We start from the raw sequence: 17926 nt of genomic DNA on the forward strand, positions 1-17926 counted from the left end.
ATAAATGTCTTTAAGAATTACTGAAGCCAGGGCAGCTAGGTGGTGCAGTGGATAAAGCACCAGCCCTGGATTCAGGAGGACCTGAGATCAAATCTGGCCTCAGACACTTGACACTTACTAGCTGTGTGACCAGGGGCAAGTCACTTAACCCTCATTGCCCCGCCAAAAAAGAAAAAAAAAGAATTACTGAAGCCCAGCTTCAGATCAGGACTTGACAAACAAGAGCAGGTAGTTAACACCTTAAGTGACATGAATGAATGAATGAATGAACGAACGAATGAATGAAACAAACAGGGTAATAATTGGATTGCTTTCTAGGAGCATAAAAAATATATAGTCTCTTGAGCAGAAGATATCCAATCTGGTAGTAGAATTTTAAAGGAACTTCAGATTTTATTTATTCTACCTGAGTGTGAAATCTACACTAGAAACTTCTATGTTTCTGGATCTGGGGAAAAGGGGCTTCAAGGTTAGAGAGTTGTTTGTTTGTTTCTTTTTTTCTTCAAATATAACACTAACATAATTCTCCTGGTTGAGCTGTTGTAATAAGAGTGAATTTTGGGTCTGTTGCTTTGCTGGCAGAGCAATAAGCTCTGGTGGGAACAGGTACAATAAAACCTCAGCCAAATCACAAAAGGAATCTCTTCCGGTTACCCTAGGGCAAAGCTTCTTAAGCTGTGGGTTGTATATGGGACCCTGTAACTGTATGTGGGCTTTGCTAAAATTTTGGCAACAGTAAAAGGTTACATATACCTATTTTATATACCTATATACCCTGGGTCATGTAAAAATTTCTCAGGCAAAAAGGGGTCACAAGTGGAAAAAGTTTAAGAAGCCCTGTCCTAGGGTACCTAGGTAGAATAGATCTCTACTTGGCCAACAAAAAACTTTTATTAATGAATATTTTGAGAAGATGCTACCAGAAAATGCTAAAAAAAAGAGTCCTGAGAAGACATAGAAGACTACTCCAGTTTCAGGCAGCAGCCAAGGGGCATCAAAGAGAAGGGACTAACAATCTGTCACTAAAGGAGCCCAAAGGGAATCTTTGTACTAGGACAAAGAAAGAAACTAGATAATATGCCATGTAGTAGTTGAAGAAAATAGAATTTGAATTAGAGAATTTATAATGTTCCCTTATTTCCTTCCCCTATTTTTAAAATTCCCTTAAAAGAAGAGAGCATACAAGTATGAAATTGAGGGTAAGACTAGATAGCTTAAAGAGCCTTCTAACTCTAAATCTATGTCTCTGTGAACTACTTGTTTCCGCCATACTGTTTCGATAAATGATATCCTCACATTTCTGGGTGGGAGCTCGAGTCCAGAGATGCCGGGAAAAAAAGAAGGGTTACATAGTGGATGACTCCCTAAGAGTTACAGAGAGGTGATAATCTGTTTAGTATAGGTAGTTTCTCACCAGGATACCCTCCACTAATGATATAACAAGTCAGTTAAATATAGACGAGAGTTAAATACAGAATTGAAAAAGGTGAAGTAGAAATTGCTTGGTATCCGCACATTTCTCCAGCATTTATTGGATTTTTTTTTAATTACCTGCTGTGAAACAGATGGATTAAAGAATATTTTATTTTATTAAAGATACACTATGAATTGTTACTCATTAAAAATTTAGCATTGGCTAAATCAGTGACCTATTTTTACAAGCCCTAAAAACATTTTTCAACTCATTTTTTTCATCTATAAGATGTGAGGGTTGAACTCCCACCTCTAAAATTCCTGATTCTGTTTTTAACCTAGAAAAGAAACTTTGTAGGAGGCATATTTTTGCTGTTCTGCATAGGAATACAGTAACTATCTTGTGTGTGTGTGTGTGTGTGTGTGTGTGTGTGTGTGTGTGTGTGTGTGTGTGTGTTTTCTCAGCCTCCTTCCACCCACTCAGGCTGTTTATTATTAAAATACCAAAAGCCTACACTCCTAGAGGGTTACTATTGTGTTTTTTTTTTCTACAGGGGAATGCCCATGAGAAAAGCAAAGACCCTAGAAGCCAAGCAAAAGGGAAAGGCAGGCCTCCTATTTTATTTGGCTTGCTAAATTAATCTGGCCTTGCTAAGGATTCTAAAAGCAACACAATGTTTCCTGAGGTGTTTGAAAAATTAGATCTCTCTCCCTGTCAAGAAAAGATAATTAAGATTAAAACATTCCCCAATTTCATTATGTGTTAAACCATTTACACTGAGTGAACATATTTACAAGAGAAATCATTTGTAGAAATAATTCATAACCACTTTCACAGACTAAAGAGGTATGGAAGAGATGAATTGTTCTGCTTACAGCTGATACATAGTCTCCCCCTAGTGGCCAAGCAGTAACCCAGGTACAGACCAACATTAGAGCAAAGTTTGGTGCTGCTTGTCACGCCTTGGAAATTATACTGTTTTTTAAAACAGTATGGCCTTCTACAAATCAAAACAACTTTGAGGTTTCACTGTATACCCAACAAATGGTCAAATATGACAAGTCAGTATAGGAAGGATGGTGCAAACGAAGGCATAAAAATATACTTTTTAATAAAGTTGTGAATTGACCCAACAATTCTGGAAAGCAATTTGGAATCATGCAAAAAGAGTGACTAAAATGTCCATATCCTGTGACTCAGACACTCCACTGCTAAATATATTTGCAAGGTCAATAACAGAAAGGCCCAATATTTGGCCCAATGTTTTGGCCCAAACCAAAATATGTATAGTAGCAATTTTTTTTTTGATAACAGAAAAGAATTAGAAAAAATAAGTACATGTCCATCAACTAGAAAATGGCTTAACAAATTGTGGTGCATGAATGTAACAAAATATTAATGTACTTTAAGAGTTTATGACTATGATGAATACAGATAATGATGGGAAGACATATATAAACTTATGCAAAGTAAAGTAAGTAGAACCAGGGAAATGACTAAAACAGTCTAAGTGGAAAAGGCAATTATAAAAAAGTTGAAACTGAAAGCTGTGGAATTATAATAGCTAAATTTGGTACCAAAATGAGATATGAGAATGTCTTTCCCCCTAAACACACCCTTTATTTTCAGAGATGAAGAACTACATGTCAAACACTGCATAAGATATCAGACTTTTTTTAATGGTGAAATATTTGCTGAATTTTTTTTCTCCTTTTATTTTTTTATTCTGCCATAATGGATAACTGTGGGGGAGATATTTTGAGAAATATAAGCAATTTTAAAACAAACATACCAATAATAAATTTATTTTTTAAAAAACCATTCTCTTTATGAGTTTCATATACAAATTTAGGAGAAGGAAAGATGGAAGATGAAAGTCTAGGCTTAAAAAATGTCTTTTTTGCAGTTCCAACTTCAGGCTTTTTAAATACTGTAATGAAAACTGGGTAGGCTTCCATTTTATAATAAACAAATAAATAGAATAATATAAATAAGTGTATTACATAAAAAATAATCTATTCTCTATCCCTTTCTCCCAAAATTAAAAAAAGAAAATTACCTTAGTATACAGAGATTTGAAACGCTCACTGGCAAGGTCCAATTTTCCCTGTACTTCCTTATATGTTGCAGAAGTGTCAAAATTATCCTTGTCGACTTTTCCACCATCTCTTTTGCTGCAAGACTTGGCAGCCTCTAAGACTCGGTGTCCAGAAATTGTAATGTACCTTAAGTCACCTTTGTGAGAAATGACATCTTCTGAAAAACTCTTCTGCCTCTTTAGTTTGGTCATTATTCCATTGAAGTCATCAGCACCAGCCTCTAAATTCTCAAGTTCTTGCTCTGATTGCTGCAGCCAGCTGTCAAACTCACTATAGTCTGTGTCAAACTTTTCTAATTCTTCTTGAAGAGAGTTGGTCAATTTCACTTTCTTCTCTGACTCTGCCAGGGCTGTCTCATACTGAGTCTTCAGTTCTTTCAAGTTCCTCTGTAGTTTCTCTTTTTCTTCTGAAGACAGGTAGTGACCCTGTTTCTCAAGTAAAGCTTGTGCAGACTGGGTAGCTATAATAACTGCCTGGTGCTGAGAGACAATCTTCTCATGTTGTGCCTAGAAGGGAAATGAAAATCTCAGTTCATTTCAAAACCAGCATCCTGAAGGCAAAGTTCCACATTTATTCAAAATCTCCCATCATACCAATTTCATGGATTTGTACCAAAAAATTTTTATCATTTTCAAGTTCTCAAAATACTTAGAGGTTGATGAATTTTCCACTAGAGGTTGAAAACTGGAAAGAATGCTAGACTTAGAGGCAGGCAGACCCAAGTTCAAATGCTCCCTCAGACACCCTGTTTCATGCTTGGCAATTCATTTAACTTCTTAAACTCATTACTCTCTCCTTTAAAATAGGAATCATAGACCACAATAATTTAGTGTCTGATAAACCCAAAGATCCAAGCTTTTGGGACAAAAACCCTTTATTTGACAAAAACTCCTGAGAAAACTGGAAAACGGTGTGGCAGAAATTAGGTATAGACCAACACCTTACACCATATACCAATATAAGGTCAAAATAGGTATATGATGTAGACATAAAGGATAACATAAGCAAATCAGGAATAGTTTACCTACCAGATCTATGGATAAAGGAAGAATTTAGGAAGAAACAAGATACAGAGAGCATTATGAAATGTAAAATGGATAATTTTGATTATATAAAATTAAAAAAGGGTTTGCATAGTTAAAACCAATGCAACCAAAATTGCAAGGAAGGGAAGGGAGGCAGGCAGAGAGAGAGAGACCGAGAGATTTTTTTATGGCAAGTATCTCTGATAAAGGCCTCATTTCTCAAATAGAGAACTGAGCCAAATTTATAAGAATACAAATTATTTCCCAATTGATAAATGGTCCAAAGATATGAACAGGCAGTTCAGACAAATCAATGCTATCTGCAGTCATATAAAATGCTCTAAATCACTAATGATTAGAGAAATGCAAATTAATGCAACTCTGAGGAACTATCAGACTGGCTACTATGACATAAAAGGAAAATGATAAATGTTGGAGGGGATGTGGGAAAACTGGGACACTAAAGCATTGTTGGTGGAATTGTAAACTGATCCAACCATTCTGCATAGTAATTTGAAACCATGCTCAAAGGCTATCAAGCTGTGCATATTCTTTGATCCAGCAATAACACTATTAAGTCTATATCCTCAAAAGATTAAAAAAGAAAAGAACCTATTTGTGCAAAAAATTTTATAGCAACTCTTTTTTTAGTGTCTAAGAAATGTAAATTGTGGGGATACCCATCAACTGGGGAATGGCTGAACAAATTGCAGTATATGACTATAATGGAATATTTTTGTGCCATAAGAAATGATTTGGATAAGTTCAGAAAAGGCTTTCTTTCAGGAAAAAAAGACCTCCATGAATTGATACAGAGTGAAATGAGGAGAATCAAGAGAACATTGTACACAGTAACAGTAATACTATACAATGAACAACTGTGAATGACTTAACTATTCTCAGCAATAAATTGATCCAAGACAATCCCAAAGGACCCATGGCAAGTGTGTGTGTGTGTGTGTGTGTGTGTGTGTGTGTGTGTGTGTGTGTGTATACTATACATCTCCAGAGAAAGAACTAATGATGTCTAAATACAGAATAAAACATACTATTTTTCACTTTCTTTTGTGGTAAAATATGAAAGTTTTTAACAGTCGGTTAGGATAACTGAAAGACGCCAGTTTTTCAAGGACCACCCTTTTGGGGAGGAGATGAACAGTCCGCCTGCTGCGCATGTCAGACTGCCTGCCGGGTTTTTTGACTTCCGGGGTGGAGAGAACGAGAGTAGGCCTTTTTTGCCTGCTTGGCGGGACTCCTGGCGGCGCGGCACAGACGGTCTCCCTCACTCCAAAGGTGGCCTTTTTTGGTTTGGTGAGTTTTTATAAGAAATATAGACTAAGCCTAGATTTAAGACGATTTCTACTGTATTTCTACTTTCCTATCCTTCTAATCAACAACACCTTATATACAATAAAGGCTCTATCTAGAAAACCAGAAGCTTCTTCCATTTACTAGTCTGGGAGATAAATTAAGGGAAAAGTTAAGTAGGGGAGATTTATGATCTAATATCCAATTTTAAATTTCACACTTTTTTGTTTTGTTTGAAGTGGGATTTTTCCCCACAAAATGACTAATATGGAAATGTTTTACACAATTACACATGTACAACCTCTATCAAATTGCTTACCATCTCAAGGCAGGGGTGGGAGGAAGGTAAAGAGAAGGAAGAAAAGGACAGAATTTGGAACTCAAAACTTAACAATGAATGTTTTTTTAACTGTTTTTACATGTAATTGGGGAAAAATAAAATATATTTTTTAAAAATAACTGAAAGGGAATAACAAAAGCACCTACCTCACAGTATTGTTGTCAGGATCAAATGAGATGACACATATAAATCACTTTGCAAACTTTAGAGCAATAGATATAGATAAATAAACATTCATCATAATCATTATTTAGACCATGCATTTCAAAATGCTAGAGTGAGATTTTTAATCATCACTCTTCATTTTGTTTTAGGAAGCTTTTAGTCATCTCTACTAGGAAGCACATTGCCTCCATATTATTAGGGAAAGTGTTTGCTTTAATGGAAAAATCTTTAATAGAAAATCTGTACAATTCTATAGAGTCTTTTAATGTTTAGCAGATTCATTAGCAAAATAACTGAAAAATGAGATAAAATTAGGAAAATGTCATGAAATTAGAAACTTTTTAATTAAGTTTCATGAGAAGCAGGATGATTTCAAAAAGGCCTAGAAAGAGTCATGTGAAGTGATGTATAGTGAAGTGAGCAGAACCAAGAGAATATTGTACACAGAGAGCAATATTGCTTGATGAAGAGCTGTGAATGACAACTATTCTCAACAATACAATGATCCAAGACAATCCCAAAGGACTTTTGATGAAACATACTATCTACCTCCAAAGAAAGAACTGATATTAATGGAACACAGACTGAAGCATGCTATTTTTCAGTCTTTCATTTTTTCTTTTATTCAAATTTTCTTGTACAAAATGACTAATATGGTAATATTTTACATAATTGTATAACCTCTATATGATTGCTTACCACCTCAGGAAGGGAGCAGGGGAGGGAGGGAAAGAGGGATAAAAAGTGAAACCTAAAACTATAAATAAAAAAGTTTATTATTTTTTAAAAATAATGTTATAGGGATTCTAGAGAATTTCTTAATTTCTCCAAGGGACAATCATATAATTTCTAGACCAATTTTTAATACTATCACAAAACTAATATGTACTGAGACCATAAAATTTTACCCCTCTCCAACTAGGAATTCTCTAGGTAAGGCTCTCTTCATTTCCCCTATCATCAATGTTGCAGGAAACAGCCTGGGATTACGACTAGCTTCTCTGATCTCTCTCCATAAAATGGTATGAAGAACTGGGGGGGAGGTGGGGGGACAGCTAGATGGCGCAGTGGTTAAAGCACCGGCCCTGGATTCAGGAGCACCTAAGTTCAAATCTGGCCTCAGACACTTGACACTTACTAGCTGTGTGACTGTGGGCAAGTCACTTAACCCCCATTGCCTAAAAATAAAACAAACAAACAAACAAACAAAAACATAAAATGGTATGAAGAACTGGAAGGAATGAACCTGCAAAGTTTTCCATGAGCTTTAAGAAACAATTGAGAAATGAGTGGGGTGTGTTTAATGGACAGACATGTTTCTACTAGCCTGGAGATTGACAGAACTACTGCAAGGGATGAATACGAAGCCAGCTCCTTTCTTTGGCACTGCACTGGCACTGGCCATAGTAAGGATGAGTCTACAGACCAAATACAGGAGTTAAAAAAAATTCCCTGCTTTTAATGGTAAGCTTTGCCAGAGGAATAACCTGAGACTGTGCTATCTGAGACTATGCCTACTGAAATCTGAGGGGGAGGACAATGGGGACAATGATAATCATGATAAGATGTGTCAAACAGGATCTAAAGAGAACTTTAAGGGAGAATAGAGGGCTAAATTGAGCCAAAAATCCAGAGAAATTGGAAAGGGGATAGCAAGGAAAAGCATCTATAAAAACCTCAGTTGGAGAAAAAAAAAGAGAAGCTACATCTGAGAGATGCTGCTAGGAGCCCAGCATAATATACAAATGTATTAAATAAGAAAGGTTTTGTGTAGAAGATTGTGCTTGAGAAAAGTTGAATTTCTGGTTCGGTTTGGGTTTTTTTGGCAGAATTTAGAATAAAAATGAAAGATGAGGATGGAGTATATTCCAGATACTGGAAAAAACCAGGACAAAAGCCACGACTACTAAGAAAGATATGCCAGGCAAGGTATGGAGATGGGGGTGTTATATACAAGAAATATCAAGTAGGTCACTCTGCTTGGACTTCGAAGTATAGGAAAGGTCTTAATATAGGATATAATCAAGTGAAAAAGGCTGATTGGAGCCAAAATACAGAGGATTTTAAAAGTTAACAATTTATATTAGATGTTAAAAGTAATAAGGTAATAACAAAAGTAATCATTTTTAAAATAGTAAGTGAACCGGAGTTCATAAGTATGTGAGGTTAACAAGTTTCAGGGAAAGGGTTGTTTTATTGGGAGATATTCTCATTTCTATGGGCTCTAATATAGATTTTATGTAATTTAACATGTAAATGCACTTTTACTTCTTGGACATATGTGAGCCTTATGTTTATAAGAGGAACTAGAGACAACAATCTGAGGGGTGTCAAATAGTGAGGTTCCCAGTTTACCTGCGTGGGGCCAATGACAGAGAAACGAGAGAGTCTCATAGAATATGTAGATACCTAGTGTCATGTAAAAGCCACTCAAGGGTTAAATATATATACACCATTCATTGGTTTTTAAAAATCTCAAGATTCTATTTGAACATTTTAATGCTATGGGAGCAAAATAGAGGTTCAAATGTGAAATATGAACAGAATTTCCTATGAACCAGAAGCAGTGGCATCAAGGCAAGATGGAGACCAGGGTGGGGATCAGGGAGAGCTTCAGGTAGAAGGCAGCACTTGAGAAGAATAAGAAAACCTGAGATTCTGAGAGGTTAAAGGGAGGACAATGTACATTCTACATATGGAGGGCAGCCTGTAAAAAGGAAGGGGGGGGCAGCTAGGTGGTGCAGTGGATAGAGCACCAGCTCTGGAGTCAGGAGGACCTGAGTTCAAATACAGCCTCAGACACTTAATACTCACTAGCTGTGTGACCCTGGGCAAGTCACTTAACCCCAATTGCCTCACAAAAAAAAAAAAAAAGGAATGGGGACTGAAAATGAAATGTCATGTGTGAAGAGCAGCAAAAAAAGGCCAGGATGCTTGGGCCAGAGATGCAGGAAGGCTAGAAAGGTAAGTTGGAACTGGCTTGTGAAGATCGTTCACAACCACACAGAGGGATTCATATTTAACTTCAAAGGCAATAGGAAGCCATTGGTTTAGGGGAGTGATGTGGTCAGGCTGTACTTTAGGAAAATAATTTTAGTAGCTATATGGAGTAAGGAGAAACTTTAGAAGGGGAGACAAATTAGGAGGCTTTTGAAATAGTACAGATGAGAGTAATGAGGGCCTGAACTCAGGGAGGGGATCTTTAAGTAGGAAGGATTCAAATAAAAGAGAACAGTAATTGGATATGGTAGCTTGAGAAACAGTAAGAAGTCAAGAAAAATGCAGAGATTATGAATCTGAGCAACTAAAAGGATGGTCATTTCAGATTAAATAAATTTGGAAGAAGGATAGGTTTGGAGGGAAAGAAAATGATTTTTATTTTGACCATGCTGAGTTTGAAATAACTAAAGGACATTCCTTGCTTCTTACTTTCCCATAGCCTTTTCTCCATTCTTCCCTCAAGCCTGCTCAAAGTAAATTCTCATAAAAAGGACTTAGGTGAATTAATAAAGAAAGTGCTAAAAATCAAAGTCGACAAATTATAATAAAAAGGGGGAATATATATGCAAATTTATACAGTCTATAGGTAGTTTATATTAAACATTTTAAGTCAAGATAATGAATTTTTATATAGCTGAGAATAGTGCTCTATAAAGTTTAATGAAAATAGCATCACTTTTCCCTCAAAGTATTTTTGTAATTAAAAAAAATCAAATGCCACAGTCAAGGCTAACTTTAAAATAACTTTAAAAGTTATTTTAATTGACTATTTCTAGTCCATTTAACACACAATAAAGCTAGCTTGTTTTTAAAAATTAATACCCCCTCTTGGATTCAGTGCTGGAAGGAGTATTAGACACAATCTAATTCAACCCTTTCATTTTTTTTTTTTTTGCAGGACAATGAGAGTTAAGTGACTTGCCCAGGGTCACACAGCTAGTAAGTGTCAAGTATCTGAGGCCAGATTTGAACTCAGGTCCTCCTGAATCCAGGGCCAGTGCTTTATCCACTGCACCACCTAGCTGCCTTCCAGCCCTTTCATTTTACAGAGGAGGAAACTGAGGCATAAAAAGGTTATTTTGCTTAAGCTTGTCCAAAGTAAAAACTTAAAAGTCGAATCTCCTGGCCCCTATCCCAAAGCTCTTTTGGGTAACACCAAATCACTATTCAAATGCCTTTATTTATTTAAATGATTTCAGTAGAATCCTCTATTGATTTTTCATTTTGTCTTTTTCATAATCAGAAATATGCTGTGCTATTTACCACCTGTGTGACCTTGGGCAACTTTTCACCTAACTTTCTCTTCCAACTCTAAATTCTAGGAAATCCATGAAATTCTATTTCCTCCACAGTGCCATCATTCTACTATTGAAAATGATGGGATCAGGTAGGGAAACAAAAGAAAGTTCTTCAAACAGATTTTTATTAGATCACCATTTGATTTAATGTAGAAGACAGGAGGCCTTAACAAAGGATTCTCTAAACAAAAAAGGAGAGAGGGGAGGTTAGGATTTTATACAATAGAAAGAGGGCTGGCACAGGAAGAATCTGAGTTTGTACCCTGGCTCTTCAATCTGTTATATGTTTGACCAAGAACAAGTCAATTACCCGCTCTGGGCCTCTCTGAGAGGGAACTAGACTAGATGGTCCTTCTAGCTTTTGATCTATGATCCTAATGAACCATGAGGTAAAGCCAAAGGACAGAGATCTAGAACAGAAATGGATCATGTAATCCAACCTGTTTATTTTATAGATAAGAAAACCCATGGCAGTTAAGAGATTTGCCCAGGGTCAAATAAATAGGAAGTAGCAGAGTGAGGATTTGAAACCAGGTCCACAGAGAGTCACAGGTTGGTTTAATAGCTATCACAGAATCTCAGGGTCATAGATATAGAACCAGAATGGTTGATAGGGGTCATTTAGTACAACCTCAGTTTTTCAAATGAGGAAACTGAAGCCCAAGAAAAGTGAAATGTCTTTTTTTTTTTTTTTGCAGGGCAATGAGGGTTAAGTGACTTGCCCAGCGGTCAATTGTCTGAGATCAAATTCGAACTCAGGTCCTCCTGAATCTAGGACCAATGCTTTATCCTCTGCGCCACCTAGATGCCCCAAGAGTGAAATGTCTTGCCCAAGATCATCATCACCTAGCTTTAAATTATATTATCTTACATTGTACATAACGGTTTTTCACCACAAGAATAATAAAATATATTGATAATTGGCTTTTAAACTTTTCAATCTGATCTCATATGTATTACCTTATTTTATCTTGACCAGAATGCTTCAATGTGTGTGGGTGAGTATCTTGATTTTGTACACAAGGAAACTGAGATAGAGAGATTCAATTATTGGACCAGGGCCTTCTGAAGAATTTAATGGCACAGCTAATATTGGAAACCTGGTCTCCCGACTCTAGCCAACACCCCCTTCATTTGGATCATGGTACAATTTTCCCTTAAAATAATGCCTCAGACTTTTATAGGTAATATATTTTCCAGCTTATTTCTGGTTTTGAGAAATGTATAGCTAAATAATTTATGGGATGAAATGGACAAGAACTACAGAGAATTGCAAGGGTGGGTGTAAGTCCACACTAATGTAAAGAGAACCCACCATCAATGAAATCCATTAAAGTGTTTACATATAATAACATGCCAAAGAGGTAGTATGGTATAATGGAAAGAAAGCCAGGAGAACCAGAGTTTGAGTTCCCATCTTTCCATAAATACAAACTGTGATCATCCTCAAGGAACTTAACTTCTCAGTTCTCTAAGCCAGAGGTGTGGAATTCATGGCACTCAGCCCTCAAAACTCCCTGAGTATGGCAGGAATTGGATTAAAATGTAATTGGGAATATTTTTTAAATAAATAAAATAACAATAGGTAATTTGTAGTCAATTTGTGGTTTTCTACATCAGCATGTGGCCTCCAGCAATCCCTATTTGAAACTACTGCTCTAGACAACTCTCTAAGTCTATAAATTGCAGTGAAGATACCTGAATTTCCTAACATGGAAGTCCCTTAGACAAATGAAATCACCCTATCACAAACACATTTAATTGTTCAGTCATTTCCAACTCTTCATGACATGATTTTGGAGCTGTCTTAGCAAAGATACTGGAGTGATTTGTCCTTTCCTTCTCCAGTTCATTTTACAAATGAGCAAACTGAGGCAAATAGGGTTAAGTGACTTGTCCAAAGTCATACAATTAATAAATGTCTGATGCTGGGTTTGAACTCAGGTCTTCCTAACTCCAGGCCCAGTGGTCTATACATTGTACTACCTATGTATAGATAATATAATATAAATTATATTTAATACATAATTTGTGTGTGTGTGTATAAAATCACATATAGAGAAAAGAGAATTTAATCTATGTTTTCTGTAAAGATGGCACATGCAACCAGCCTCATACCATCTTATTTTGATTAAGATATACATTTGACTGTCAATATTTACAAATATTTGTACATATACCTTTACTTTCTGGTATTGTTGGTTCAGATTTTCCTCCATGGTTCTTACTTTTCCATCAACATCCATTTCCATCAAATTACCATTTACTTCATCCTCCTCTCCAATCACGGAATTGAGGTCACCTTCTTGAAAATGAGTTCCATTTTGTTCAATCTCCTGGTGAGATTTCTTTCCTGCCCTTTCTCCCTCCTTATCTACATTTGATAACCAATCCAAAAGATCTTCTATTTTGTTTTTACTCTCTTCCAGCTGTGCTACTGCTGCAACCTGAGCAAAGAAAATTAGGAGATGAAACTGTATTCTCCAAATCATCACTTTAAGTCATTCAATAGTCAATATTTAGACCATTTTAAAGTTGTAAAAGTAATACTTTAACCTTAACATCTAATGACTAATGGATATATTGCAACTATGCTTTTATTTTTAGAAGGAAGTTACTTTAATATCTGTTCAAATAGTGTATCATAGCTGTATAATAATCCACTTCAACTCCAAAGGACTCACGATGTAAAATGCTATCCATCTTTCAGATAGCTGATAACTATTGGAAATAGGTTTCGCATTATTTCACATGCATATTGGGTACTGTACTTCTTATTTTCTCAACTGGTTAGAGAGGGGATCAAGGGAAGGAGAGCATTTGGAACTAAAAAACAAAAATACAATAAAAACCTTTAAAAATCTATCATAAAATATTAATGACCACTTTCAATAATGGTTTTTCTAGAAGATTAAAAAAATGTTAAAATGTGACATCTCACAACCCCATTCTCAATACACTCATTTCACATAATTGCTCAGAGAAAATTAGCAAGGAGGCTCTGAGCTCTTCAGGAATTTTATTAAGTTTACGTTCTTCCTGAGAATCCAGAATTCCTATCTTTTGCTCTGACCTCTGAATAACCACCCTTCCACCAAATCAATGAAAAGAGACTTCTTTTAGTGTTGCACTTTCTAACTAATAGTAAGCAATTATGTATTTGCATAAACACCTTTTCAGTTTCCTGCTTAATTGCTGTGGTTACTGCCTTATCTAGTTCCTTTTTTGACTGCTCAGCCTTCTGGTTCAGTTGCTCACACTTCATCTTAGCTTCCCTGAGTTTCTGTTCAATTAATGCCTTGTCTTCTTGTGATAGTTTTTCTCCATTCTCCATCAAAAACTTTTCGGTATTTTTCACCTTCTCTGCCAACGCCTGTGCACTTCTCTGCATCTCTTTCTGTAGCTCCTTATTAGGAGGATAACAGGATGAGGGGAAGAAAAGATGAGATTATTAAATTGGTGTCTATTCAATAAGCATCTATTCAACAAACTCAGTCTAGCAGGAAGATATGACATAAATGTGTAGAACTATAATATGCAACATTACAAGATAAGTGCATTAGAGAATTACAAAAAATGCTATATGAGGTTGGGAGTGGAGTGAGAAGGGACTCATCACCTAACAGAGATGAAGAAAGTTTCATAGAGTAGGTGGCACCTCAGTAGGGCATTAAAAAACAGATTCTTATTCAGTAAAAGAGAAGCCAGTGGCTTTGGAGTGGTGGATGGGAAATCTTAGTAAACAGAAGGGCTTCTGGATAAACCCAGGTCTTAGTGAGTTAATAAGAGTGACAAGAGCTATAAGTAATATGAGGCAAATGTGTCTTTGCCCCCAGAGTACCAACATAATGTGAGCAGGGGGTCTGGGGAAGGAAGGGAATTTTCCCCTTTCAACATTCACCATTCCCTTGTCTTACAGTCTTCCATCAGGATCCCCCAGGATCCCAATGTCATGGTGTTCCTTTTTTCTGGACTTTCCCACTAACTCCCACAGGCATGAGAGTCAAACCACCCCATCTCCAAGCATTACTATACCTGTGGTCACAATGCCCTCTGTATCACTGGTCATACCACATGTATCCCCTTACTCCTTCTCCTCCCTCCCACACCAAAACAAACAAACAAACAAACAAACATTTTCTAGTTATGGCTTTAAATGGCATTATAAAAACCAACCAACCAACAAAATAACCTTAGAAAAATTTTAAGTAGGCAAATACCTTGTAATTCTTAGGCTCCAAACATTAAAACTAGTCAATAAAAAGAAGTCCCAAAGTACAGCTTTGGTGTTAAATACAATCAGAAACATCTAGCAATAGACTGGGCACCCTATGAGATGTCGAGTTCCATGTCACTAGAACTATCAAATAAAGGCTGGGTGGTCATGAACTGGGAATGCTGCCAAAGGAATTTCTATATAAGGTATAAGGTCAGACTAGAAAACCTTTATGTTCAATTCCCGTTATGCCTGGAATCAAACTCAATGATTTACTGCTCTCGGCCTTTCTTTTTCTTTTTTTTCTTTTTTTTTTTTTTGCAAATGAACCAAAGAAAAGTGAAATGTCAGCTGGCAAATGAGTTCATTAGTGAAAGTTGGTATAAGAGAAAGGACCAACTTATTAAAGAGACTGATACAAAAATGTTAAAAATTACATTTAAAGATAACAGCTCGGGGCAGCTAGGTGGCGCAGTGGATAGAGCACCAGCCCTGGAGTCAGGAGGACCTGAGTTCAAATCCAGCCTCAGACACTTAACACGTACTAGCTGTGTGACCCTGGGCAAGTCACTTAACCCCAATTGCCTCACTAAAAAAAAAAAAAAAAAAGATAACAGCTTAGTGGACTAAGTATTTTGTTCTCAGATGGGCTTTTTCCCCCAAAATCTTGCTTAAGGATATTAAGTATGTATATATAGTTCTTTCCAAAAGTCAGTATGTTGTTTGTTGGTAGCATCTTTTGATTCCCTCCCCACCCTGCAAAAGGCTATTTCAACTTGATATAAATGAAAAAGATTGAAAGGTGGATAAGATATATAAAGGGACTGAGAAGTATTGAATTAACAGAGAATGGTATAATAAGAGCAGAAACTTATACGTATCCATCAAAGAAAAATCCTCAAGCCCCTATCTGTTAGCAGCTTGAATTCCAATGAGACCAAAATTTTACTTCACGGAATAAGTTATATCTAGATCATGCCTCTTCCTTGTTCTGATCTCTCAAGAACTCCACATCATGTGCCCAATCTCAGACATAATATTCACAGACCCTATAGAAGATGAAAACCAATGCCTTAAAACAGGACTGGAAACACTCAGACTGTCCCATGGCTCACATAGTTTCCCTTTACCCTTGAAGACCTAAAACTATAACAGCTGTTCAACAGCACTACCACATGCTTGCGTCCCACCTTACTGCTTTGCAATTAAGGGAACAGACACCAATCATGTTAATGATGCTACTACAGCTGTGGATGTAAAACCAGATTCTACCTCTTGTTTGGTTTGGTATAGCTTTAATTCATCCTTGCTATCGCCAATCACAATAGCTTCTTGGTGACCAATCAAGCGGTTTTCTGTCTGGGTGAGGAGATCACATATTCCCTGGAGTGTTTCCTTATACTCCTGCTGCCGTTCTGCCACAATCTACAGCAGAGCAGAAGCAAAACATGTTAAATGCGTAGTGACAAAAGTGCAGACAAACAACCTCCTTCATAAAATACAATCTTATAAGGTTCCTACAGAGAAGCTTTTAAAAGTATGCTGTAAACATGATAGCAGTGGAATACAGGGGGAGCAAGGTGAATATAGAAGTTATGGATACATCTCACATATGCTGTAAGTAAAGGAATCATGTTTGGATGGAACTGCCCAACAGAATACTGGCCATGCATATGTATGAGAGATGGAACTTCTGACCAACAGGAGGAAAACATCCAATTTTCTTAAGCTCTTGAAACCTGCGATACACATTATTAATTCTGCAAAAGGACATCAAAACAGAAGTTAGTTGTGATTTGGTTGTTAGCATATTTGCTAGAGAAAATGTTTGGGTGTTTTAAGCAAGAAGAAAGGGACACCAAATGCAACATTTTCACTTTCTCACTCTCTGGAATGCCCTAGTTTAAAGTGATTTGTTCTCTTTTCCTTTTCCTATTACATAATATTACATATTATTCTTTTTTCTATTGTGGCACTCTAGTATAAACTGGTAGCTGCCTTATACAACACTTAGCATATAATTGCTAAATATGGGGTTCTACTCCTTTCCTACTATATATATAACATATGTTCCATCTTTAAAAAATCATTTTAAAAAAGGGGGCAGCTAGGTGGCGCAGTGGATAGAGCACCGGCCCTGGAGTCAGGAGTACCTGAGTTCAAATCCGGCCTCAGACACTTAACACTTACTAGCTGTGTGACCCTGGGCAAGTCACTTAACCCCAATTGCCTCACTAAAAAAAAAAAGAAAGAAAGAAAGAAAGAAAAAAATGATGAAAAAATATTCTTCAGCTTCCTTAAAGAAATGTTGCCCAGTAATATGGTAGCCATCATCACTTCCTATTTCTAAGCGCATGTAAAAAATTCCCACTCTTTCCAAAATGAACCATCTCAACTAAAGAAGGCAGTTTCTGGCAGGCATGGAAAGTTATTGACATATAAATCAATCCCAAATATCTTTATAACATCATGAAGACAAGCATCACATTTCAGATTATGAACAATGAATATTCATTTATAACCAATGGACCAGTGGCTCTCTATCATGTATTTCCTAATATTACATATTCACTGATAGCCACATTGCGATGTCTTACTAATGACCTTAAAATAGAAAAGACATACTCCACATAGAAAAGCAAACCTTCTGATCACTGAGATCTTGTTCTATGTGCAACTGAGTCTCTAAAATTTCCATTTGGGCTGTTATTGATTCCTGTACATCATGAAAACATTTCTGAGTGGTATTTAAAAGCCTCAACAGCTGCTTGCTTTGGTTAGGAGAGAGATCTTGGGCATATTCAGAAATGAAAAACTGGACATCAAAGGCTGTAGTCTCCAGCTGAATTTTGCTATGGCCAAGTTCTTTTAACACAGTCTGTGAAGAGAATAGTAAAAATCACCAGCAAGTATGTTTATCGGGCTATAGTACATTTTAATAATATCATATTTATTAAATATTCCCTTTCTTACAATATTAGTCCAAGCAAAGTTAAGGGTGTTTACTAATGCCTGTCCTTTCCCTAAGTGGGATAGCTCCCCTAAGCTCTACAACAATAAA

The 17926-nt window shown here is 36.4% G+C and overlaps 1 protein-coding gene across 1 annotated transcript in view; it reads right to left on the minus strand.

Annotated features, from left to right (window-relative positions):
- LOC122755023 (dystonin-like) overlaps nucleotides 1-17926 on the minus strand; it is a 646765-nt gene that overhangs the window by 150976 nt on the left and 477863 nt on the right. The window contains 5 exon segments of the mRNA XM_044003425.1: nucleotides 3474-4019; nucleotides 12830-13096; nucleotides 13822-14055; nucleotides 16138-16290; nucleotides 17510-17743. Coding sequence (XP_043859360.1) covers nucleotides 3474-4019; nucleotides 12830-13096; nucleotides 13822-14055; nucleotides 16138-16290; nucleotides 17510-17743 — 1434 coding nt within the window.

The sequence above is a fragment of the Dromiciops gliroides genome, chromosome 4 (genome assembly GCF_019393635.1).
Source record: "Dromiciops gliroides isolate mDroGli1 chromosome 4, mDroGli1.pri, whole genome shotgun sequence".
In the NCBI taxonomy this organism is placed as follows: domain Eukaryota; kingdom Metazoa; phylum Chordata; class Mammalia; order Microbiotheria; family Microbiotheriidae; genus Dromiciops; species Dromiciops gliroides.